This window comes from Hevea brasiliensis, unplaced genomic scaffold (assembly GCF_030052815.1).
Source record: "Hevea brasiliensis isolate MT/VB/25A 57/8 unplaced genomic scaffold, ASM3005281v1 Scaf268, whole genome shotgun sequence".
Taxonomy (NCBI): domain Eukaryota; kingdom Viridiplantae; phylum Streptophyta; class Magnoliopsida; order Malpighiales; family Euphorbiaceae; genus Hevea; species Hevea brasiliensis.
The window spans coordinates 33,631-61,060 of NW_026614771.1; the positions used below are offsets into that span (position 1 = coordinate 33,631).

Consider the following 27,430-nt stretch of genomic DNA (forward strand, 5'->3'; position numbering starts at 1 on the left):
ACAACAAGCAGTTTATTATTGCCTATTGGCCATTGGAAGACAAGTGATCGGTTGGTTTTGATGCATTTATTAATTAATTTTATATCAAAGTTTGATTTATTTATTTATTTTTTTTGCATTAATTCCTTCGACTTTGAACGAACAAAAATTGATTCGTTTATATCGCACATGGGTCTTAGTTTTCCAAGATAACCATAAAAGTAATATATATAATTAAAAAATGAAGAAAAAAAGACCATAGACTTGCGATGACTCCAAGTCGTCCAATTATAAAGTTAATTACTTTAAGCACGTTGCTTATTAATTGCCCTGAAATTTCAGTTTCAGTTTGAACATACCATGCATGCATTATCGATGCTTCCACGAAATGAGAAAAGCAGATCTGATGGGGAGCTACTTTGGTTGGTATTGGTAACTTTGAATGGTCATATCCCATACGGCTATTCAACATATGCATTTCCTTTATATTTTGTAGACCTTGAAATACCAAAAAGAACACTAAAATAATCTGTAAAACAAGTAACCAATTTTGATTTAATGATAAGAGGTGGATGGCTTAACAAAAACATCAAGACGCTACTTTTGTAGTTTGAGATTTCCACGTACTTGAATGATATATTGATTTTTCAAATGTGACTTGTAGACTTTCGAGGAAAGGATAGTAAAACAGGTTTAGAAATCTTAATTTTAGGCGTCATGCAAACAATGGAAATGAAGAAAAGTGAGAATGCATGGAATCCAAAGTTTGCTTAACATTTTTTTATTCAATGGGTCAAATGCTTAATGGATGTTTCATGCTAAGTTTTTCCTGGTTTAATTATTAATAAAACGGTTTGTTTATAAAGAAAAAAAGTCATATACTCAATATATCAAATAATCAAAAGTGGACTATACAGTAAGAGAAAGTCCATGTGTTCCAACTTGAATATAAGCTATCGAATGAAGATAACACGTGATGGCCCTTATTTCTCTTTGAGAAAAAGGCTAGGTTTATCAAAAATCTTATCAACTTGCTTGGTCAATTTTTGGTTCTTGCAATGCGATTTCCCATCAGAAATTGTAGTGCCAACTAGAACATATCCACTAGGGGTGAGTAGATTTCGGTTTAAACTGAAAAATCAAACCAAATTGAGTCAATTCGGTTCAATCGATTTGATTTTAATATTTAATCGGTTCGGTTTGATTTTATATTATAAAAATTTGAGTTATTTCGGTTTGGTTCGATTTTGAAGAGAAAAAATCGGTTAAATTGAATCGAATAGTAATTTTATATATTCAAATTGAACTAAATCAAACAGTATCGACTTTTGAGAAAAATGACGCTAGGTTTATCAAAAATCTTATCAACTTGCTTGGTCAATTTTTGGTTATTGCGATCGATTTCCCATCGAAATTGCAGTGCCAACTAGAACATATCCACTAGGGGTGAGCAGATTTCGGTTTAAACCGAAAAATCGAATCGAATCGAATCGAGTCATTTCGTTTCAATCGGTTTGATTTTAAAATTTAATCGGTTCGGTTTGGTTTAATATTATAAAAATTTTGGTTATTTCGGTTTCGTTCAATTTTGAAGAGAAAAATCAGTTAAATCAACTAAATAGTAATTTTATATATTCAAATCGAACCAAATTAAAGCGTATCGACTTTTGAATTGGTTTATTTTTATGGGAAATTTATGAATTATATTTAATTATATATATATAAATTATTTAATTCCATTCATTAATATTTATTAGGTTTAAACCAAAGTTAAAATTAGACCAAATAACTTAAAAATTAAGTCTAAATTAAAAATAATAAAAATAAACTGATCGGTTTGAACCAAGTCTAACTGAACTGAAATAGAGTGGTTCGGTTCGATTCGATTTTTCATCCATTCCGGTTCGGTTTCTAAAATATATAATTCGGTTTTCATAATTTAAGTCGATTCGGTTCGAACCGAATGCTCACCCCTAAATTACCCACTAGAGAAATAAAATGAAGAAGATTAATAATCCCCTGAAATCAATTTCCCCCAAACAAATACGACCATTTAAAATCCTTATATCATGAAGGCTTAAATTAAAAAAGGAAAAAATAAAAAATAAAAGCAATTCCATGAAAAATGAGCAAATTAAAACTGCCATTCTTTTGGCAGTTGTGATAGCCAGAGATATAATATGATATTTAACCAACAATGTATGCCAGCAACTTGCATATATATTATATACCAATTAATTAATTAACATAAATTATGCACAATCCTTTCCTTGATTAATCTAATCCGTTGGACTTAGCAAGATATTGACCGTCAAGTTTGATCATTATATTTGACCACAAATGAGAAGTTGCATTGGCAGGCAGCATATTCAACTAGTAATAAAAAAATATAAAAAATGCCAATGAGTTCTCTATATAAAGGGACGACAATATCCCAGCATTTACACAATCCAATTAAGAAGTTAACCTCTGTTATTAGTTGTGCAGCAGCAGAAGAGAATAGCATTAGTAGTGAAGGATGAAGAAAGCCTGTTTTGTGTTAGTTCTCTTCCTATCATCAATAGCGTTGATGATAGAGAGGTGTTCATGTTTGGACCGTAGCCAATTCCCTCCTTCTTTTCTCTTTGGTACCGCAACTTCTTCTTATCAGGTTGGTATATGTAAGCTTCTCTTCTATATATTTATGCATTGTATTAAACAAATTTATACTATCACAGACCGGCAAGCAACATTCGCTTTGCTTTATGAGAAATCTTTTTTTTGACTTAAAATTTGCTGTGACGAGTCAAAAATCTGTTTGGTTTGCATCAAAGGCCTGCAGATTAATTTCTATATATTCCTGCAGATTAATTATTAATTTCTATATATGTTTATTCCTGCAGATTGAAGGAGCATACTTGGAAGGCAACAAAGGCCTAAGCAATTGGGATGTATTTACTCACGTATCTGGTGCAAATACTGCGGATGGAAGCAATGGGGATGTAGCTGATGATCACTATCATCTATTTTTGGTAATCAATAATTTTCTTGACTTAATTAAATAATCTATTTTTCTATTAATTAGAGTTCCGAAAGTTCCTATCAATAACAGGGATGAAAAGAGATAAAAATTTTGACTTTATTTGATTATTTTTGCATACGTTTTCAACTAATTAGAATTAAGTTTCTACTAAAAACAAGAGCCAACTTAGCCAAATTAATGATTAAAAAATCATTGGATACTAGTAATTTAATCATTTTAAAAAATGATATTAGTAATAAAAATAATTTTTAATTGTGCTAAGATGAATTAGACTAGTCTCAACAAGAGGCAGAAAAAAAATAAAATATGGTGGTTCTTTTTTCTTTTTAAATATTGAAAAAATATATATTTTTTTGGTAGAAGAAATATTGAAAATATTATAAATTATGCTTGTATTTTGACAGGACGACATAGAGTTAATGCATTCCCTTGGAGTAAATTCATATAGATTTTCGATTTCATGGGTCAGAATCCTTCCAAGTATGTTACACAAAAATTTTCCTTTAAATATGAGTTTTCTATTTCATTTCTTTATGTTTTAATTAATTTTGATCTTAATAATAGAGGGTAGATTTGGAGAGATCAATTCTGAAGGAATTACATTTTACAATAAGCTTATTGATGCTCTTTTGCTCAAAGGTAAATACATAGCCCCATTTTATGCTACTTTGACACTTAGATTTAAGTACTTTTGTATTATTATTATTCTTATGTATACCTTTTTAATTATGTAGGAATAGAACCAGTTGTTACCTTGCATCATTTTGATGTTCCTCAAGAACTAGAAGATCGATACGGCGCTTGGCTAAGTTCTCAAATACAGTAAGTTTCTCTATATTTGGTACTTTTTTTTTTATATAAAAGTTAAAGAAAATTTTAGAAAAGTATGCTTTGGAGGTTTTAGTTACAGAAAATTATAAAATGCTACCATTGTTAATAATATGAGCAAGATTAATAAACATCTACTCTACCATCTTAATTTTGTTATAGGGATGATTTCGGCTACTTCGCAGATATCTGCTTCCAAGCTTTTGGAGACAGAGTCAAACATTGGATTACACTCAATGAAGCTAACATGGTAGCCCAATATGGCTACTACAGTGGAATATGGCCACCAAATCGATGCTCTTACCCTGTAGGCAAATGTAAAGCTGGGAACTCTGAGTTAGAGCCTTACATTGCTGCACATAATATGATATTAGCGCATGCCACAGCAACTGAAATTTACCGGAAGAAGTATCAGGTATTATATACATTATGACTTCAAATACAGAAAAGAGAATTCTTTCCCATGCCATGTTTACTTAATAAAATTATTACTTGAAATAGGAAAAACAAGGAGGAAAAATTGGCATTGTATTACATATCTACTGGTATGAGCCATTGAGAGATATTCCAGCTGATCGTGTGGCTGCTCAACGAGCTTTAGGTTTCATTGCCGCATGGTAATAAATTGCTCTAATTAGTTAAAGTTTTATACTATAAAGTTGCTGCTTGCCCTCAGATGAATTAATAGGAGTGCAAATTCTTTCGTTGGTGTGTGTAGGTTTATGGATCCCATTATGTTTGGAGAGTATCCGCCAGAGATGCAACAGATAGTAGGTCTAAGGCTACCAACATTTTCAGTGGAGGATAAGAGGAAACTAGCAAACAAATTGGATTTCATTGGAATCAACCATTATAGCACCCTCTATGCAAAGGATTGTTTGTTGACACCATGCAATTATCATGATGATTTACTTAAAGATACCTTTACTTATGGAACTGGAGAGAAAGATGGAATTCTTATAGGAGAGCCAGTAAGATATCCAAAGCTCACAATTTAAATAACAAATCAAATGATAATAACAGTACTTAACATTGCTTTTTGTTTTGTCCTTATATAGACAGCAATGCCTACCTTCTATGTTGTTCCAAATAGCATGGAGAAGACAATCATGTACTTCAAAGATAGATACAACAACACGCCTACGTACATCACAGAAAATGGTTTTTATATCAAAAAGCCCAATACTATTTTTTTTTAATTATTTCAAACTAACTTAAATATGTGTATAATTAGCAATTATCAAACAGAGATTAGTAATTCAGTCTCAGGACTTAAAAAATTATACACTACTTGCAGGATATGCACAGCCTAGCAGCAAAAACATTGAAGATATGCTCAATGACGTGAACAGGTTAGAGTACATGCAGGGTTACCTCACTTCTTTGGTTTCGGCAATTAGGTAAATTCACATTTTCTTGTCTATCAATGTTCTTGGAAATCATGGGTTCTGTTTTTAGTTGAAGTGGTAATCTTACAAATGTTAATAAAAATTACAGGAATGGAGCAGATGTGAGAGGCTACTTCCATTGGTCTCTGATAGACAATTTTGAGTGGACTTATGGTTATACAATAAGCTTCGGATTGTATCATGTAGACCGCAGAACAATGCAAAGAACACCAAAGAGATCAGCCAAATGGTTCCAGCATTTCTTGAAAAATGAATCTAGTTTTTTTCTTGCCTAAGAATAGCGACGCAACAATATTGTGCATTTGTAATCTAGATTGGTATAAAGCTAGATAGACAGTGTGCACAATATATTCATAGTTATTCATTGATTTAAGTTGTTCCTTCTGTGGCATTTGCAATCCAGATTCTTGAAAAGTTAGATACAGACAGTGTTCTTTCATATATTTATTGTAGTTGTCCCTTATTATTTGGAATTCACGTAGCTATGTCACATGTACAATAGCTATATCACATGTGAAAGAATATTCAAACTTCTATTTTTTTCATGTTTTAGCTCTTAATAAGAAATTTAGCTATATTTTTTTTACTTCATATCACCTTTTTTTACCAAAAATAGACATGCAAGAAATATCTTAATTATATTAATTAAATCAAAATACATTTACCAATATAACTATTTTTTTTTTATAAAATGGATTATTTGCAATAAAACTAAGTAAAGCTTGGCATGGGTTTGGCAATTATTCCTAGGTCAATAGATCTACTCAAAACATTCAAAATTAACGCTTGTTCTACGATTAATAGATGTCGCTTATATAATAGATTCGCTTCCATTATTACTGGCTCCTCCACTCATCCTCTTGATCTGGTTAAGGCTTGTATGTCGAACAAGAAAGAGAGAGGAGAAGATGGCTTCTCCACTCATCCTTTTGATCTGGTTAAGGCTTGTATGCCGAACAAGAAAGAGAAAGGGAAGAGGGCAGAGAAAGTAGATCAATAACTCACAGTGGCATTGCTCCTCTGAAGGTCACATAGTTCTTTTCAAATTCTACCACATTTTTCTTATTAAAAGAACTCATAATTTTCACACATACACACAAATACACAATTTGCAGTGGGTTGAATGAGTGAGAGATTTTAGAATATAATCATTATATATATATATATATATATATATATATATATATATATATATATATAACAGTTTTATTATTCGTTATCTATATATAATATTGACAGGACTGTATTGAATAAATTCTCATAAATTAAATTTTTTATTTATATAAATGGCAAGAAAAAATACCATTAACAATGGATAATGTTTGAGAGATATGATAATATGATATTCGCAACTTTTTATCATTAACAATAATGAAATAATAAAGGAATGGAAGAAAAATTAAGAATGAGTTGAAAATAATTATTAAAATGATATCAGGATGAGATGCTTGCATCTATACATACAAAACAAATGTTATATATGCATGCAACTTCCTAGAACTTCCTTATTCCTCCACATATTGAATAAAATTATATTATTTATAAAAAATTATCATAAGGATAAGATAGTGATAGGAGTATCCGAATTCAAAGAAATTGATAGGAAAATAAAATAGCACCTGCATTCAAAATAAAAAATGTATATTCTCAAAAAAAATAATAATAATATAAAATAAAAAAATGTAACTACCAGCAACTTGTCATCCTTTCACCCTAGATTCAAAAACACGATGTGAAGGAAATTAATTATTTTCTTGTAGAAATTTAACAAATGATATATATATTTTTAAATTTTTTTCATAAGACATAAGCAATAGAATAGTCCATTTAAGCAATAAAATCATTAAAAAGAGTGTAATAAATTTCTTATTGAGTATCCATTTCTAATAGCCTCTATTCTTTTTAAAAATATTAAAATAAATTAAAAAAAAAATCAAATTGGTTATTAAGTGAACACAATATAATCTATAGAGACCTGAAAATCAAATATAAGGATAAAGCTCCATATGTTAGCCAAAAAAAGCTCCAAAATATAAATTAAAATAAATAATATATTTCCCTAATTTTTTTGGTTTATATATATATTTTGAGGAAGACTTGTGCATCTTTTATCATTCATGAATTCTTGGACTAGTCTTCCTTCCTCTGTTAGTTGAAGGTATCTTCATGCACGATACCATTCTTTTGGCAGTTGACCAACTATTCTTTTATTTAGGAGTCAGGAAAAAAAAAAGTTATGCGGGGGCCATGTATGTAAGCAACATGCACATATTATATAATATTATATTATATTATTTAGCAAGATATTGACCGTCATGTCTGATCATCATATTTGACCACAATACGTGCAATTGCATTGGCAGGCGCATATCCATCAACTAGTAATTAAAAAAATATAAACAGTGCCAATGAGTTCTCTATATAAAGGCTCGACATCCCAGCATTAACACAAGCCAATTAAGAAGAAAGTTAAACTCTGTTATTAGTTGTGCAGCGGCAGAAGAAAAAAAGAATAGCATTAGCAGTGAAGGATGAAGAAAGCCAGTTTTGTTTTGGTTCTCTTCCTATCATCAATAGTGTTGATGATAGATAGGCGTTCATGTTTGGATCGTGGCCAATTCCCTCCATCTTTTCTCTTTGGGACTGCAACTTCTTCTTATCACGTAGCTATCTATATGTATGATTCTCTTATATATATATATATATATATATATATATATATATATATATATATATATATATATATATATATATATATATATATATGTATGCGCGCACTAAATTAAATAAATTTTATCTATATTTTTAAAATTATTTAATTATCTTAAAAAATAATTATTTTTTTATTTCAATAATAAAATAAATGATATAATATAAAAGATTAATAATTATATATTTATTTAAATAATATAATATATTAATTTAATAATTATATATTTAATTTAATAATAAAATAAATAATATAATGTAATAAATTTATAATTTTATATTTATTTAAATAATAAAATAAATTATATGATATATACCCTTATTAATCATTTCACATATCAACAACAACAGTTAAATATAATTTTACTAAATACTTAACATAAAACAGCTATAATCAGCTATCAGTTATCAGCTATCAACTAACAGCTATCAATTGTATTCAACAATTAAACCAAACAGGCACTTGTAACCCTACATTCCTGCTCATAATATGATATTGGCGCATGTCACAGCAACTGAAATTTATAGAAAGAAGTATCAGGTATTACAAACAATAGCTCAAATACTGAGTAAAGAGAACTCTTTCCCTTGCTATGTTTACTTAATAAAATTATTACGTGAAATAGGAAAAACAAGGAGGGAAGATCGGCATTGTACTACATATCTATTGGCATGAGCCACTGAGAGACATTCCAGCCGATAGTGTGGCTGCTCAACAAGCTCTAGGTTTCATTGCGGCTTGGTAATTAATTACTCTTAATTCAAGTTTTATACTTTAAAGTTGTTGCTTCCTCTTAAATGAATTGATTGGATTTCAATGCTTTTGTTTTGTGTGTAGGTTTATGGATCCCATTATGTTTGGAGAGCACCAACCAGAAATGCAACAAATAGTAGGCATAAGGCTAACATCATTTTCAGCGGAGGATAAAAGGAAATTGGCAAACAAATTGGATTTCATTGGAATCAACCATTATAGCACCCTCTACGCAAAGGATTGCTTGTTGGCACCATGCAATTATCATGATGATTTACTTAAGATACATTTACTTATGGAACTGGAGAGAAAGATGGAGTTCTTATCGGAGAGCCCGTAAGATCATGCAGAAGCTTACAATCTAATAAATAAAAAACCAAATGATGATAACGATAACATTGCTTCTTCTTTTTTTCTTTAAACAGACAGCAATGCCTACCTTCTATGTTGTTCCAAATAGCATGGAGAAGACAATAATGTACTTCAAAGATAGATACAACAACACGCCGATGTACATCACAGAAAACGGTATATCAGTAAATCCCAATTACCATTTTCTTAATTATTTTCTTCTAACTTAATTATGAGTATAATCTAGCAACAATCAAATAGAGATTAGTAATGCAGGCTCAATACTTAAAGAAATATACATTACTTGCAGGATATGCACAGCCTGATAGCAGAAACATTGAAGATATGCTCAATGACACGAACAGGTTAAAGTACATGCAGGGTTATCTCACTTCTCTAGTTTCAGCAATAAGGTAAATTCGCGTTTCCTTGTCTATCCATATTCTTGAAAATCATGGGTTATTATTTTAGGTGAAATGGTGAGCATATAAGGGTTAATAATAATTACAGGAATGGAGCAGATGCATGTGAGGGGTTACTTCCATTGGTCTCGAATAGATAATTTTGAGTGGACTTGTTGTTATACAATAAGCTTCGTATTGTATCATGTAGACGGCACAACAATGCAGAGAACTCCAAAAAGATCAGCCAAATGGTTCCAGCATTTCCTAAAAAATGAATCTACTTTCCTCCATGCTCGGGAATAGCAACAGAACAATATTGTGCAAATGTTCATTCATTTATTTATTGATGTCATGCCATGTACCATAATAGCCAAGCTTCTGTTCTTTCCATGCACAAGTTATTAATAAGAAAGCTATATTCTTTTAGTACATTTGACTCTGATTAAGATTCGAACTCGGAAGTTTATAGCTCTATAAAAGACTTCAATACCATTGAACTAACTACAGTTTATTGGTAGAATTTAGCTATATTTTTACTTACATTATCTTTTCTTTACCAGAAAAATAAAAATGCAAGATATATCTTAATTGAATTATTACAATTGAAAAATTGATCAAAGTCAAAATGTATTTGTTAATATAAAATAAATAAAATAAACAATGAAGAAAGCTAAAACTTGAGAGCCTTTGGCATCGAGACTTCAATTCTATCTAATTTTACCAACTAGACCAAAATTTTATTAACCATGTTACCCATTGTTTTAGATGTTGCTTTTGGGAGTTTGCATCTCAACTAGGTTTAGCAAAACCTTTTATTAATTGAAATAATGTTTAATTATGTCATCAACCAATTTGGCTCAATAAATCTACACATTTTTGTTTAAATTCACATAGGTTTAAGTTTTTGTAAAGGTAATGTCACGACCCAACCTATGGGCCGGACCGGCACTAGGACCTGGGCCAGCCTAAAGCCCCCGAGGCCCGTAGTAAGCCTAACTGTTCATTTACCCAATGCTGAGGCCCATTTGGGCCCAATTTCAAGAAAACAAACGGACAGAGTCCGGCCATAAAATGGACTTACCAACGGGGAGTTTTTGACTCACCCGACCTGTAAACACAATAAACAATCCATTGGGGAGCTCAGCTCACCCTCCACATACTCATCAACATAATAATAAATGGGAGCTCAGCTCCCTCATCCAATCCATCAAAACAGACTTAAAATATTAAGTTTACAGGTCCAACATGATAATAATATTACAGACCAAATTCAAATAATTACTGCTAACACATGCGAAAATTCTAGAAGTAAATAAAATTACACAAATATCGATAAACGACCTGCGAAGTATAAAAGCAGGTTAACCCAGAATAAAATATCCTCCTGGCTGTAAAAATTTTTGAACAGAGTGAGCGTCGACTCAGAGAGTAAAATATCAAATTTAACCATAATCTCTATAACTATCTGTTACTAATGCACTCGTAGAGTGAAATGCAACATCAACATCATATTCACATCATAGCATCAAAAGGTAATTTGGAGCACTCACACACCTGTAGCATCAATCATAATATATTGGGAGCCGATCCCTATATTTCTCTTAAATCCAACTCGGTGCCAAGAACTCAAGCTGACTTTCGCTTAATAAACCAAATCGAGGGTCCCAAAGAACTCAAGCCGTGACTACCCCTCGAAGGAACGGGTCCCGTGAAGAACTCAAGCCGTGACTACCCCATCCTATCCATAGTCCACACCACATCACACGACGCCAACGCACGCACACCGCTCCAAATTACCACAACAACACTCATGGCACATTAAGATTATGAATGCAACATAATTCGTGCCTAGAGTTTAACTACATAAATATATGCATATAAGTGATGCATGGGCATGTGAACATATAATAATATCGAAATTACAATTAAAATTAATATTTTACTCACAAACTTGACGACAAATTCTTGTGGTGGGCGGAGGAAGAAGGCTGTCCCGGCTCACCTGACAATTACATTACATCTATTTAATAAATTTGACTCAATACAAACAAAGAAAAAGATCAAGTACGTCCTAAGTCGTACAAAAATCCCAGAGTCTCCTATACCTGGACCTACCCAACCCGCAAAGGGCAAAAACGCACTTCTATATTCACAATCCATATATCAACAGTTCAATCATATCACACAGCCCCTCCCGCCCATCAAATCAATCATCCATCACAATATGCAAAATTTCAATTTAGTCCTTATTATTGACCATTTTTGCAAAACTGCCCAAACAAGCTCTAAAAATTATAAAACTTTGCCCCGCGGTCCTTAGCAATATTACTAAGCTATTGCAAAAAGAATCGTAATTTTCTAAGCTACCACGAATATTTTATGGATTTTTAATCCTATTTAAGCACTAGAAAATTACGAAAAAACAAGGTTCGGTTTACCTTTGCCGATTCCGACTTGGGAACGCTGGGGACGTCGACAATGGGGCTAGCCAAAACCTCGGTCCAATTCAAGACTTTTCCAGAACGGTCCGTTCGCCCGAAATTTGCGCACTGGTCAATCGCCGAATTTCCGCGAATCGAGGATACCTACATGAAGCCCATAACACGGGGGTTAGTACATAAATTTTTCAGAATTTTCTAAGCTCATTAAATGCTCGGAAAAACACTGCGTTTCGTGGGACCCACCAAAAACGGTGTCGAAAAATTTTGAAATTTATGTCGCTATGCTCTCGACGAATGGAGCGTCTGGTGGCCTCGGTTTTCGTGGGATTCACTGCCGAGAAATCTAGCCCAAAAGTCGAAATGGGCTAAAATCTTCCCGAGCAAAAATCGGACAATCCGCTCGATGGATTTCGGCGTTCTTGGTGTCTATGGAAAGCTCTGGCCGAGTAGATGATTTTGGACACAAGACCCGGTCTAATTGGTGGCCGGATCGGCCGGATTTGACCGGGGAAGCTGGAGCACATGCGCATGGGGCGCGTTCAGCGCGCCGTTCGGGCGCAGCTCTTGGCCGGGCTAGCACGGGCCGTCATTCTGGCTGGCCGGTGGCTGGGGGTGGAGAGGAGAGAGAAACGAGAGAGAGAAGAGGGGAGGGAGCGTCGCGCGCGGGAGGAAGAAAAAGAGAAGAGACCGGTCCGATTCGACCGGTCCGATCCGGTCCGGTTCGATTCAGGACACAAAATTTTGAATTTTTACTCTGCCTCGGGACCGAAAACGAGGTCCAAAAATTCCGAAAAAATTCCATAAAACTCAGAAAAATACGTAGACTCCAAATATATTTTTAGTTTTGCCACGTGGTCTTTAAATTAATTTTTAAAAATCATCAAAGTTTATATTTTCGGAAAATCGAACCCGATTTTTAAAATCCGAAAAATCTCAAAAAAATTCCTAAAATTCAAATAAAATTAAAATACCAAAAATACTCATAAATAATAAAATTTTGGAGTGTTACAGGTAAAATAAATGATTATTTTTTAATTTAAAATTTTTTAATCAAAATAAAGAAAAAATAAAAATTTAACCTCAACTATAAAAATGAAGAACACTAACCAAAATTTAAAAATTCTCAATCAAAGCAAAAGCCCAGCAGAAAAATCAAACACCAACAGCCCAAAAATTTGCCCCCACCCGGTCGTCTCTATCAGTTGATTGTTGTCACAGCTTAGAACATTCTGGCTGTCCTCCTTCCCCCCTAAAATCTTCACAGCCCTTTGGATAAATCTCCTTGTTATGGCTCTATAGATGTTCAATTTTATCTAACCCGTCACAGTCATTTATCACGTGCACAGATACTCTCTGATATTGCTCGATTCCTTTTCAATCTCACCAGCAAGCAAATCCTATACTCAGCCCAACGGCTTCGTCAAGCTATGACCCAATTGGATCTTCTTTTACGGACTTCAACCCAAATTATTCCTTTGCTGCTATAACTCGATTGCAGAGCCAGACATACAACTCCACTTTTAGTATTGAACTATTCAAAACCGTGAGGGGGAAAGAGAAGGGTAGACACAAGTGAAGAAACACCAAGGCAGAGACTGGGTGAGGAATCGAGCAGCGGGTGAAGAAACTAGAGTTTTGAGCCCATTCCTATCCCATCAGATCACATTCTCACAGTGGCCTGTACAGGGCAATATGCAGATCGGTCATTGTTAGAGGTTTGTCCCAAACTGTCACGACAGGCAACCTAGTCCATGAATCGGATAGCTCAACCAAGGCAAAGGCCACCAAACGGTTCCTCTTGTCTATGGATTATTGGCATTAAGGCAAGGCCAATAAAACATCAATTATACCTTCAAACATTACTAGAAATATAAGAACGGAATCTCAACAATTTTCTTTATTCAAAATCTCATATGACATCAATAAATGAAAAAAAAATCTGAATAACTAAAAACACATATCAATATGATGATAAAAACATATTACCCAACAAATGCACAATATGACAATCTATTTAACCGCCAACTTAAATTTTGTTGCATAATCATCTTCGTTCCACATTTCAATTCGTGGCCCATCGCCCAAAGTACAGTGCCTAAAACGACCTTGCATCAGCCAGTAACTTTCTTGTATTTTTCTTGGTTAAGCACCGGCTACAGATGCTTAAAAAGAGGGCACCTGATTTGCCAAAGCAACCTACCCAATACCACACGATAATTAGGGAACAGGTTTCACCGTAATGTAAACAGCCATGGGTAATAAGAAATCTACAAATAACTCCCATAGAAGGCCCAATGCCATCCCGTGCCACTTCTAGTAGCAAAAAGATTCATCAACTACCTTTCAACTTTAGTCAAGCTTGACATTAGAGTAGAGAAGCGTGTCCTTGGTGAGTGGCATATTGAGCAACAGATATATCTACAGCACAGAGAAAACGAAAATCTCAGAAATGGTATTCATTCTGCTGAAATCTGCTGAAAAGATGTAGATATATATACGCGTATGTCCCAATAGAAGACAGAATATATATTTGTGTGTGTGTGTGTGTGCAAATTTTGCATTAAGAAGCCCCATGGGCACAAACCAAATATATAAGCAATAAAAAATATGTAAAAATAATATAGCGTGAAAACCATAGATGCTGTGAGTGGAAATTAAGTTTTAATCAACCGATGCAAGTCCTGAAAGCCAATATACTTTAACAACATAGACAATTTTTCTATTGAATCTTTACTCTGTGTTTTGCATCTTACCTCCAACATATAATAATCTCAGACAACAAAAGAGGATATTACTGGCATCAATTAATGTGTCATTGACATGTACACTACAGGATAATGGCCTGTATTATTACCAGATGCATAATGAAGTGTGTAATTCAGATAATACATTAATGCAATAGGTCCTTATAGTGTAGAGTTAAACATTAACAAGATCCAGGGAACATGATTTTCCATGCCAATTTTAAGTCACAGCAAATGTTGACTTGCCATGTGAAGGAAATTCCAATTAATAAATGACATGACCACTTGTTCTATGTAGCAGGCAAAGACTTGTTACATTATTCCTATATACAAGATTGCCCCTACTCTTCCCACTAAGCAATTAACAATTGCTACACTTTCTCTACACACTAGACATATAAACAATCTCTATTTCACTCTTGCAACTGAATATTTTAGTAAGCAATTTCCAGTTTTTCATGCTTTAGAAATATAACAAAAATTAGGAGGGGAGTGGTAGGTAGGCAGAATAAGAGCAGGTAAGAGAATGTTTGTGTCAGCACATTTCATTTCTGCTGTCTTTGTAACTAGATCAAAGAACTTTCTTTTAGGTGGTGGAACAAGAAAAGGAAAAAAGGTGCACAAATTTTGTTGTTAGATAATCTTACCCCTAATAAAGTAGAAATGAGAAGAATAATTCCTGTCACCCAAGCCAGGGTCTTTCTAACCAAGGCTATTTCTGCAATGGTTGTCGCATTAGTTGCATTTGATCCTTCTTTCTCTGCCAACCAACGTGCAGATGGCTGAGCAGTCAACATCAAATTCAGCATTGTTCCTGATTCTGGAGAAGATATCTCATTACAGATGATAACTCCAACGATTTGACCTGCCAATTACCATTATTGCCAAAGTTGACAAACAGCAATAATTACTAAGAAACAACAGCATAATTTAATCACAAATACCGGCAGTAAATATGAAGAAAGAATTGTTACATGAAATTAAAATTACTTGTAAAATGCATAAAAAGCCACATGGTTCTTTTCAAATTCTACCGTACTTGTTTAATTAAAATAACTTATAATTGTCACACAGACACACAGAGTCTAATGGGTTGAACGAGTGTAAACAATAATCAGGAAAATTAGGTTTCTCGTTTCACATAAATGGCAAGGACAATTATAATATTTTAGCTTAAGAAAAGGATTATATAATCATCCTCAAAAACAAGAAAACCAACCTTTGTATGCTGCTTGGAATGAATCAAGCATTTTAGATAATGTAGCAAGCAATAGCTCCAATCCTTGCTTCACAACATCACGTCCATATTGCTCTTGCAAAGCCTAGTATATTAAATAAATAAGAGACAAAGTAAATAGGTATCCAAATGGGATGATAGATAATTTTACATTTCTCAAACTTGGATAGCCAACACAACACCACTGGTCCACCACCAAAACTCCAACATTTCAAATCATATAAATTAAGAATGAGATGATGCAATGCTATAATCAAGGTTCTCTAAATTTTTTCCTACATCACAAGCAATAAAATTTTACTAATTAAAAGATGGAAAATGTGAAAAATCTCTATCACCCAACAGAACGCGAAGAGACCCATTATCCAATATTTTTTACAAGTCATTATAAGATATTTGCTCGAAACCCCTTCAGAAACCAAACAATAAAAAACTAAACAAGAAAAATAAGCATTTAGGTTTTTAAGCCTCAGGGATTGCTGAGTTCAATCTGTTCACAATTCTTTCATTTTTCCTTCAAACATCACAAATTCAGATTAAAGGAAAATCTCTGAAGTGATGATTATCTAGACATAAAAGTTCCAACTGAGCAAGAAATTCTATCAAGGGAAGAGTAAAACCCAGGAACCCAAACAATGTGTCATATCAGAACAGAAGCGTAATGAGGAGATGATCAACTGACTTCTCCAAGTGGGACAAAGAAGCTGATAAATTATTCCTTCATTCTGCTCATCAGCAAACTCTAAACGATAAGGACAGTTTTTGGGAAATAGAAAGATGATCTCTATTCAGAAAGCAATCCTTGCTTTACAATCCGTGCCACAAAAGTGTTTCTGCTAAATACTACTACAATGCATTCATAAGGCCGGTGATCCATGTGCGGTTTAATTATTGTTAGATATATCTTTCTTATATATATTTTTCATAACAAACACCATGGATCATGTCAAGAATCATTTTTCCTTGTTAACATGCACTTCAGGGTTTTTTTTTTTTTTTTTTTTTGTATTACATAAACTCTTAACTGATGCAGAATGGGACAAATGAATTCATTCTTGCAAAATAATATATAAAAACACAAAAAAGGAGGATGCCAAATGTCATCACCTTAATGCCATCAAAACGACCTACAATTAACTCTGCAGGTCCTTGACTAGCCTGCAACAGATCTTCATGCATTTCTATTGCTCTTTTACTATTGCGGAACAAAGCCAAGAGACTTGCTATGAATTCCTGGTCTGCTTTCTGCAAACAATAAAATGTTATTCTTAAAATAAAATTCCAAGAATTAAACCAAGAGTTTCAATCTGAAATACAGTGAATCTGTTAGTAACAACAAACAAAATACCTTTGACACATAAAGATTCATATCAGAACCACTAGCCTTGATGATCAACTTTCCATTTTGTGGTTCCAAAGCATCAATACTATATGATCCGCCCAACCAAGATGCCTAAAATAAATAAATAAATAACACCAAAGTCACACATATAAAATGTATAATCTATGACTTTGAAGAGGCCAGCAGCAAGGAAATGAGTAATGAGACAGGGTAACACAAGTGAAAACTAACCAAACTACTTAGTTCCTCGTCATTGCAATCTGCTACTTTTTCATCTAAAGAAACAACAGAGACTTCTTCACCTGCAACAGATCTCATAAAACACTCATTCATGAGAAATTAAGATCATGTGATCCAAATGCAACAAATAGTCACAATCATGTACAGGTTACTTATGAGCTATGATTCAAGTCTACAAAAGGGCAGGTACCTGGCAGTTCAATTTGCGCTTTATCCAAATCAAGAATAACCTTGCTTCTATAGGCATTACTGAACATGGCATTTGCTGGAGCAACCAAATCTGCATGTTAAAAGAAATTGATAAATCCTAAGCAGAAAAAAACAAATAAAGAGTTCATATAATAATTAATTTCAAAACAAAGTGCTAGGACCATTGACTCCTGTGACTTCCAGCATGAAAACAGAGCGAGGCCTATCAAATGGATTTGGCATGAGAACTTCATTCAACTGCAAAACGATCACAAACTTCAAGAGCTTAAAATACAAAGAAACTGAAAATTTTTTATTTGCAAAACTTATAACTGCAAGGACCTTAGATGAACCAGCTGCTGAAAGTGTAGCAGGTGGTGCAAAACCAAGCAATACAGACACAGCAGCACCCAGTTCCAGCGGCGACATTAAGTGAGACTGAAAGTGAAAAATAGTTATTGACAGTGAGAAACACTGACAAAAAAAACACATAATTCATTATAGATCCATTATAGATACAGGTATATGTCATAATAAAACAGAAAAATAACCAGGGAACAACTGCTTCATGTATTATAAATGTATATCCCAAACAAAAGGCATATTTCAAAATCAAGATGCAGTTGCTGGACCTCCCAGACAATGCATCATAACATATATTTTCTCATCAATGAAAAATGGATATACTGCCTCATATATAAGAAAGAGACCAAATGGCATATCCCCGACGCAGCCATTTCCGATGGATAACCTTATCTCTCCAACGGGGAGATGCCCATGGAAAATATAAGAATCCAGGAGCTAATTCCGATTCGAATATCATCTTTTCCTGTTCGCTTTACTCTCATTTCTAGCAGAGAAACTCTATCGCTTCATGATGTCTAAAGAAAGCGTAAATCATCACATCATTTCGCGTTCCTGATAGTTTAACTAACAATCAAGTAACTGCCTAAACGCATAGTGATCAACATAATCAAAACATATTCCGCATAAATTTATATAAAAATTCTCCATCAAGCAACTTTCATTGAGGAATTGCATCGGCTAAAAAAATAGCAAGAGAAGTAAACAAATGAACCTGAACGACATCGTTTGCTGATGGAGTACGAACATATTGGCGATTTTGGCCATCAATGAAGAAAACTGAACCACTGGTTTCAGCCTGGACTCCATAATCAACCGAATCAAGCCACAAAATTAGCCGATCAAATGAATTGAGCTACACATATACGTATCTAGGAAATAGAGCGAGAGAGAGTACCCTAGCTAGCGAGCAGAGAATAGAAGAGACGATAAGCAGACCGAAAACGCTGCGTATATGAAAATCCATTGCTCACAGATGCACAGGCAGAGAAAGAGATCTGGTTTCAGGACCGAGATGACAATATGCAATGGAGAGAGGACGGGACGAAGTTTCGTTTGTCCGTGCAAAGCAAGAGCGACGCCGTTGGGCTAGATTGTGCCGAACGACGTCACTTAATGCGAGATTAGGCTAATGAATTTAGGCTAGTGCTTTTGAGCTTCTCAAGTTTGCAAACTGGCTAAAAAGTTACAGCGTATTAATGGGCCCAAATTGTGTATCAATAGGTCCGATGGATAAATCTCTTATAGGCCCAGAAGAGCAACTAATGGTCTTTGCATCTTTGAAGGTTAGTTGTTTATACATTAAACATCCGAAATCGATTTTAAAAAAAAATAATATATATATATATATATATATAAAAAAAATAAGTAGTGTCATAGAATGGAAAAACCTAATTATAAAAAAAAAAATAACTATTGAAATTATAATTTAATCAAAGCTTTTAAATTTGATAATTTGTTAAAATAAAATATTTTATTACTTTATTCAATGCTAGAAATTAATTTGAAAGCGCATTTATAATGTGACCCGTTAATTTTTTTATTATTAATGAGCGAAATTCATACATTACATAATTGTATTTTTAATGAATAAGACCCATACACAAATGATATATGATATATTATAATTAAACAAGTAAAAAATAATATGTGGTTGCCCATTTTCAAACTACTCTATTTATCTCACTTGACGTGCTATTTTTTAATTAATACAATGTACATTACAAATTTTTAGATAAATATATTATGAATGAAATTAGAATAACTAAGGGGCGCAAAGTTGATGAGTTCATGAACATTTCTTTCCATATTAATAAAATTAAACAATTTATGAATTAAATTATTTATAGCAAGATATATAACCATTTAGGAAAAAAAAATTGCACCAATGTATAATAATAACATGCCTTATTTCTGAAATTGGGTATTTAGTGGTTTTAGTTTTTCTAATTTTTTGACTTAGTCTAGATAGGTTTAGCCCTATTTGATTTAATTGTTAAATTTAATTGATAGCTAATAACTATTACTGTTAATTAATAGCCGATGATAATTGATTTATATTAAGTGTTTAGTAATATATATTTAATTATTATTGTTATATGTAAAATGATTAATAAATGTATATATTATATAATTTATTTTGTATTAAAATAAATATATAATTATTAATTTATTATATTACTAAAATAAATAAATATAAATTAAATTATCTAAATTAATACAATAATATATATATACAGAGCAACGGTGTAATATCATACAAAATAAAAGTAGTTTGTGACCGGTGAATTTGGTACTCTCCAATTTATCTATTCTCCACTTGTTTAAATGATTATATAAATAATATATCAAATTATTATTCTCTCTTCCTGCACTGAATATATTGAAAAGTTTCATTTTATACTGAGTACCCAAAACAACGTATAAACCAGTAAATAAAATAGTTATTATTGTCCAAAAGTTCAAAAAAAATATCCAACAGTTATGAGACAGCTTATATCTTAGAGTTGTGATAGGTATTTTATCGGCTGCTTACCGACTATTAGCTATATTTTTTAAGATTTACTAAATATTTTGATTCAATTGTTTATATTAGGAGTGAGCATTATTCAGTTCAAATCGAATAAATCGAATCGAATCACATTAATTAGGTAATTCGGTTTGATTTTTTAAATAATTCAATTCGGTTTGATTTTGTATTATAAAAATTTAGATTATTTTGGTTCGGTTCAGTTTTAAAGAAACAAATTTGATATATTGTACCGAACCGAATAGAACCGAATAATTTTATTATTTTTTATTTGATTTATTTTTGTGGGGAATTTATAAATTATATGTAATTTTATATATACAAATTGTTTAATTTCATTGATTAATAGTTATTAGGTATTAAAATCAGACCAAATAACTTGAAAATAAAGTCAAAATTAAAAAATCAATTAAAACTAAAAACCGAATCAAATTGAAATAGAGCAGTTCGGTTTGTTTCTAAAATTTATAATTCGGTTTTTCATTATTTAATTCGGTTCTATTCTGTTTGAATTAAACGCTCACCCATAGTTTTGATATCTATTAATTTATTATCTTAAATAGTTGAACTGAACATCGCTTAGTAATTAAAGTTATATCTACTTACTTTATAGGTGTAAAGTTTAAATCTCCACTCTCTTATTCCTTATATTAAAAGATAAAAAATTTTAACTTTTAATGTTTCATTTTAAACGAAAAAATAAACGAAAAAGATTATATCGTGAAAGCACATATAGAAAATATGTGCACTGGCCTTGTTCAAAAAATGCACAAACATACATATATATATATATATATATATATATATATATATATATATATATATATATATATATAAACAAAAGAAATTGACAAGTGACAAGCATTATCCATAAAGTTAATATAATGGAATCATAAAAAGATCACAAAAGCTAGCAAAAAAAATTTTGTGAAGATCCCCTGCGTAACCTTTTGCACTACAAATTTCACCTGCTTAGTGTCCTTCCCAACAAAACTTCTTATCACACGCTAATGTACAATACTTTACATATGATTATGTCCGCATCCATCTGTAAAGACATTTCCATTTAAAGCATGTATCAAGAATTCACGCAGATTTGATGTGTTGGTTGCCCTAAAGCAAATTTTTACAGCTAAGCTTGGAAGGGTTATATAACTCTAGCTTGGGACAAGGAGTAGTGCCAGCTGGGGTACGTGCAGCACAGGAGCTGGTCTCAAAGTTAAGTACAATTAGTCTTAATTTGCGAGAAGCGATTGAAAGACCAAAGTGCCTAATGGAGTGGTAATGCTTTGTGATTGCGAAGATCAGTAGGAAGGAAGTTTGTGGCATATTAGTTGGCCATTAATGAGGCGAATGTGACTCCCAAACTTGCATAACATTTAATATATGCTTCTTTCATACATGTAATCATAGAAAGCTTGATCTCATATGAAAATAAATTCATTAATCGTTAAATTAAATATTTTTATATAAATTTATGTATTCTCCATAATTATGTACACATATCGATATAAATATCACTCATGAATTAAATATTTAAATATTGATTCATAAGCTTTCTATAGTTATTTTAATTAATTTTATAGTCTTTAATTAATACATTTAAAATGTTTTTATAACATAAATTAAATAATGTGTTGTGTGAATATTTTTATTATTTTATTTTAATGTTATATTTATAAAAATGATTTAAATGTATACAACTTAATATATTTATTTTTTAAATTGCAAGAATTTATGTGATGGCATTGGTATATATCTATATATTACGAGCAGTTCTTATATACTCGCCCAGTGGCATAATGGTAAATTTGGAACATTAGTTGTTGCATATCCGTCTATTTCACACATGCCAATTAGCATTTTTCCTCGAGACATTGAGAGAGAATTATGTAAATACATACTGATTAATAGTTGGTAAATGCGATTATATAATTAGATAACACGTGTGGAATATTGTTAGGTATGCATCAAAACAATGTTTGGCTAACATTATAATGCGTGGAAGGATAAGAGAGAAAAATAAAGAAAGAAATTATTTATTTATAATTTTATTGTTTGGATGAAAGGAAAATAAATTGGAGAGAAATAAAATAATTTTAGTTTTTCTTCTTTAAAAATGTTAAAAATATGAGAGGAAATAAAATATTATGTATTTTTGCTTCTAAAAAAAGCCTAACTATAAAAATAATTCTTAAAATGTTATCCAATTTTCATTAATTGAATTTTGAATTTTATTTTTTAATTTATTTATAACAACTATTAAAAATCATTCAACTTTACCATATTTACTAACCCTTTCATAATTTTATTTTAATAATTATTGAATATCCAATAGTAATGAAATTTGAACAGTAAGAAAAGAGAATGTGTTATTAGAACCATCTAATTTGGCCAATGGATAAGAATATTGATGAACCATAGATATCAAAGTGAAATGTGAAAGTAGTTGATGATAATAGTTAGGTTAGATTAACAAGAAAAATAAAGTGAAAAAATATATTGAGAAAAATTAAATAAAATTAAATAAAGTCAAGGGTCAAAAGTTCACCAATCAAGAATTTGGAATACATCAATGACTTCATTATAATGTCACGAACTACGTAAACATAATGAATATATATATATATATATATATATATAATTTATTAAAAAAATATTTAAAAATATTGTAAATGATGAAACAAATTTCATTACAAATTTAATTCCACGTTTAAATGCGATGGATGTAATTAGTTTTTATTTATTAATGATTTAAGTAATTAAGTGTTTTGTATACAAAAAGATAGTTGTGAAAAGGTAATTAACGTGTTTTCTATTTTAATTGCATGATTGGCTGGGGTGAAAGGATTGCTTAAGTGTAAGTGTTGGTAAGATAAATTTTATCCTCTTATGTGTGCGTGCATCCTTGACAGAAAAAAAGAAAACTACAAGATCAAGACGACAACGAAGATGACGGTGAACTTGTCTTTATTAGGGTTGATAGCGGAAACCTTGAAAATGGGATTGGGAAAAATTAATGCAATAGAGAGAGAGAGAGAGAGAGAGAGAGAGAGAGAGAGGCTAATCTCTGATGATTGAAGAAAAAGCATGTGTGAAAGCTTTACGTGGAAAACATGTTGCTTTTTGCCATGCAACGGACGTTTTTGCTTTCTTTTTCTTTCCAGTATTTTCAAAAGATGATCACTCTGCTGGCAAGTCGTAATGTCCTACAGCCCACTGACAACCAGGCCACCATCGCCCAACATATATTGTACGGAGAAATTATCTCAAAGCTTGAACGCCGTAATCACATCATAAAACAAAAACCAATTTTACTGGATTAATAACCTGTAGTGGTGAAGAATAGTTTAATTTCATGATTTGGACTCAGAATAATTCATTTTTTTTATAATTAATTTTGATTAAAATTTGAACTTAAAATTTACATTAATTGAAAATAATTTTATTATCGTTAAATTAAAATTTATTGATAAAACAGTTGATTATTAATTGTATGAAAGACTGCTTCGGTGTTAATCCGAAATATAAGAATAAATCGCAATATATTCAAACAACCCAGGAAAATCAAAACAAAATAGTGAAATATTGATGCAAGCTCTATGCATCACTTAGTTATTTTTAGGAGAAATTAATTATTTCTACTGGCCTGTTTCATTTTTAATATATAGTTACCTATGTTGTCACAACCCAACCCATGGGCCGGACCGGCACTAGAACCTGGGCCAGCCTAAAGCCCCCGAGGCCCGTAGTAAGCCTAACTATTCACTTAACCCAACTCTAAGACCCATTTGGGCCCAATTTCAAGAAATTAACCGGACAGAGTCCGGCCATAAAGTGGACCTTTCAACGGGGAGTTTTTTACTCACCCGACCTGTAAACAAAATATAACATCAATTGGGGAGCTCAGCTCACCCTCCACATACTCATCATCATAAAAATAAATTGGAGCTCAGCTCCCTCATCCAATCCATCAATCATGCATAGAATATTTTTACAGGTCCACATAACAATTATATTACAGACCCGAATCATTTAAATATTTCTAACACATGCGGAAAATCTAGGAGTAAATAAAATTACACAAATATTGAATAACAACCTGCGAAGAAGAAAAGCAGGTTAACCATAATAAAATCCTCCTGTAGCCTGAAAAAAATATTGAACAGGAGTGAGCGTTCGACTCAGAGAGTAAAATATCAATTTTAACCATAATCTCTATAACTATCTAGAACTAGTGCACCTTGTAGAGTGAAATGCAGCATCAGCAATAAATTCACCTCATAACATCAAAAAGGTAATTTTGAGCACTCATGCACCCAGCAATATCAATCATATATATATGGGAGCTGATCCCCTATACAGCTCTCTTTATTCCAACTGTGCCAGCGAAGAACTCAGCTCGGACTTCCACTTAATAACCAAATCGGGGTCCCAGCGAAGAACTCAAGCCGTGTCTACCCCGAAGGACCGGGTCCCAGTGAAGATCTCAAGCCGTGTCTACCCGTCCTATCCATAGTCCACACCACATCACACGCACGCCAACGCACGCACACTGCTCCAAATTACCACAACAACATACATGGCACTTTCACAGTTATGAATGCAACATAAATCGTGCCTAAAGTTTATCTACATAGATATATGCATATAAGTGATGCATGGGCATGCTTGAACATATAATAATAGTGAAATTACAATTAAAATTAATATTTTACTCACAAACTTGACAACGGTTACTATGGCGGTTGGGCGGAGGAAGAAGGCTGTCCCGGCTCACCTGACAATTACATTATAATTATTTAATACAAATGACTCAATACAAATCAAGAAAGACCAAGTACGTCCTAAGTCGTGCCGAAAATCCGGCAGAGTCTCCCCTATACCTAGGACCTACCCAACCTGCAAAATGGCTCAAAACACACTTCTATATTCACAATCCATATATCCACAACTCAATCACATCACACAGCCCCTCCTGGGCCCATCAAATCAGTCATCCATCACAATATGTAAAATTTCAATTTAGTCCTTATAATTGATCATTTTTGCAAAAACTACCCAAACAACCTCTAAAAATTCTAAAACTTTGCCCCGCGGTCCTTAGCAATATTACTAGGCTATTGCAAAAAGAATCATAATTTTCTGAGCTACCACGAATATTTTATGAATTTTTAATCCTATTTAAGCACTAGAAAATTACGAAAAAGCAAGGTTCGGGTTTACCTTTGCCGATTCCGACTTCGGGAACGCGCTCGGGACGTCTGACAATGGGGGGTAGCCAAAACTTCGATCCAATTCGGAGACTTTTCCGGTAACAGGTCTGTCTGGCCGGAAATTCACAAACCCGGTCAACTGTCGAATTTCCGCGAATTGAGGATACCTACACGAAGCCCACAACACGGGGGTTAGTACATAAATTTTTCAGAATTTTCTAAGCTCATTTAATGCTCGGAAAAATACTGCGAAGTTCCGTGGGACCCACCGAAAAACGGTGTCGAAAAAATTCGAAATTTATGTCGCCGCGAAGCTCTCGACGAGTGGAGCGCTCTGGTACTCTTGGTTTTCTCGTGGGATTCACGGTTTGCGAGAAATCTAGCCCGAAAGTCAAAATGGGTTAAAACTTCCCGGGCAAAAATTGGACAAACCGCTTGATGGATTTCAGTGTTCTTGGTGTTTATGAAAAGCTCTCGCCGAGTAGATAATTTTAGACACAAGACCCGGTCCAATTGGTGGCCGGATCAGCCGGATTTTGGCCGGGAAGTCCAGCGCTGCGCGCTGGCCCTTTCTCGAGGCCGTTTCCGGCTCCAGCGGCGCACGTGGGGGAGGACCGAGGTGGGGCGCCAGCGAGGTGGGAAGGCAGGGGAGGAGGCGGCGCGGCAAGGGGAGGAGGGAGGAGAGAGAAAAGAGAGAGAGAAGGGAGAGGGGTCAGACGCGCGCGGGAGGAAGAAGGAAGAAAAAGAAAAGGCCGGTCCGATTCGACCGGTCCGATCCGGTCCGGTTCGATTCGGCCGGTCCGATTCAGGATACAAAATTTTGAATTTTTACTCTGCCTCGGGACCGAAAACGAGGTCCAAAAATTTCAAAAATTTCCAAAAACTCGTAAAAATACGTAGACTCCAAATATATTTTTAGTTTTGCCACGTGGTCTTTAAATTAATTTTTAAAATCATCAAAGTTTATATTTTCTAAAATCGAACCCGATTTTTAAAATCCAAAATCTCAAAAATTTCTAAAATTTAAATAAAATTAAAATACCAAAAATGCTCATAAAATAATAAAATTTAAAATTTTGGGGTGTTACATTCTTCCTCTTACGTAAAATTCGCCCTCGAATTTTACACAAGGCGTAATAAAGTACATGATTATACATTGAATGATAAGGGTACTTGCTACGCATGTCCCGCTCGACTCCCAGTGCACTCTTCCACCGATCGGCTCCTCCACAATACCTTAACCATAGGGATCTGTTTTGATCTTAGCTGTCTCACTTGGTAGTCCACTATGGCTACAGGTTGCTCCTCAAATGTCAAATTCTCCTTTAGCTCTATTACCTCCGGCTGTAGTACATGAGAAGGATCTAGAATGTATTTCCTGAGCATGGAGATGTGAAATACGGGATGAACGTGAGAAAGGTTGGGTGGTAGCTCAAACCGATAGGCAACTGCTCCAACTCTATCCGTAACCTCAAAAGGTCCAATATACCGAGGTGCCAACTTGCCCTTCTTTCCAAATCTCATGACTCCCTTCATTGGAGAAACCTTCAAAAATACATAGTCGCCTATTGCGAACTCCACATCCCTCCGTCTGGGGTCTGCTAACTCTTCTATCTACTGAAAGCTGTTTTCAATCATTCCCTGATTAAGGGAACCATCTCTGATGTGTACT

At 33.2% G+C, this 27,430-nt stretch overlaps 3 protein-coding genes across 3 annotated transcripts; 2 read left to right on the forward strand and 1 right to left on the reverse strand.

Moving 5' to 3' along the window:
* Positions 1–2,443: 2,443 nt before the first annotated feature.
* On the forward strand, positions 2,444–5,731 carry LOC131176908 (beta-glucosidase 18-like). Its single transcript, XM_058141931.1, has 11 exons — positions 2,444–2,629; positions 2,862–2,990; positions 3,406–3,481; positions 3,566–3,640; positions 3,736–3,823; positions 3,992–4,244; positions 4,331–4,446; positions 4,548–4,800; positions 4,888–4,990; positions 5,127–5,229; positions 5,327–5,731. The coding sequence occupies exons 1-11, from the start codon at positions 2,498–2,500 to the stop codon at positions 5,511–5,513; spliced, it is 1,515 nt and encodes a 504-aa protein (XP_057997914.1). The 5' UTR covers positions 2,444–2,497; the 3' UTR covers positions 5,514–5,731.
* A 2,706-nt stretch (positions 5,732–8,437) lies between these two features.
* LOC110651725 (beta-glucosidase 18-like) lies at positions 8,438–9,041 on the forward strand. The gene is made up of 3 exons (XM_058141929.1): positions 8,438–8,488; positions 8,574–8,689; positions 8,786–9,041. The coding sequence occupies exons 1-3, from the start codon at positions 8,438–8,440 to the stop codon at positions 9,039–9,041; spliced, it is 423 nt and encodes a 140-aa protein (XP_057997912.1).
* Positions 9,042–13,879: 4,838 nt separating this feature from the next.
* On the reverse strand, positions 13,880–19,158 carry LOC131176907 (uncharacterized). The gene is made up of 11 exons (XM_058141930.1): positions 18,911–19,158; positions 18,728–18,811; positions 17,992–18,087; positions 17,832–17,907; positions 17,651–17,740; positions 17,452–17,522; positions 17,227–17,331; positions 16,986–17,123; positions 15,861–15,963; positions 15,289–15,506; positions 13,880–14,315 (listed from the first exon to the last, which is right to left on the reverse strand). Exons 1-11 carry the CDS (start codon positions 18,977–18,979, stop codon positions 14,247–14,249), a joined length of 1,119 nt encoding a protein of 372 aa, XP_057997913.1. The 5' UTR covers positions 18,980–19,158; the 3' UTR covers positions 13,880–14,246.
* Positions 19,159–27,430: the final 8,272 nt, after the last annotated feature.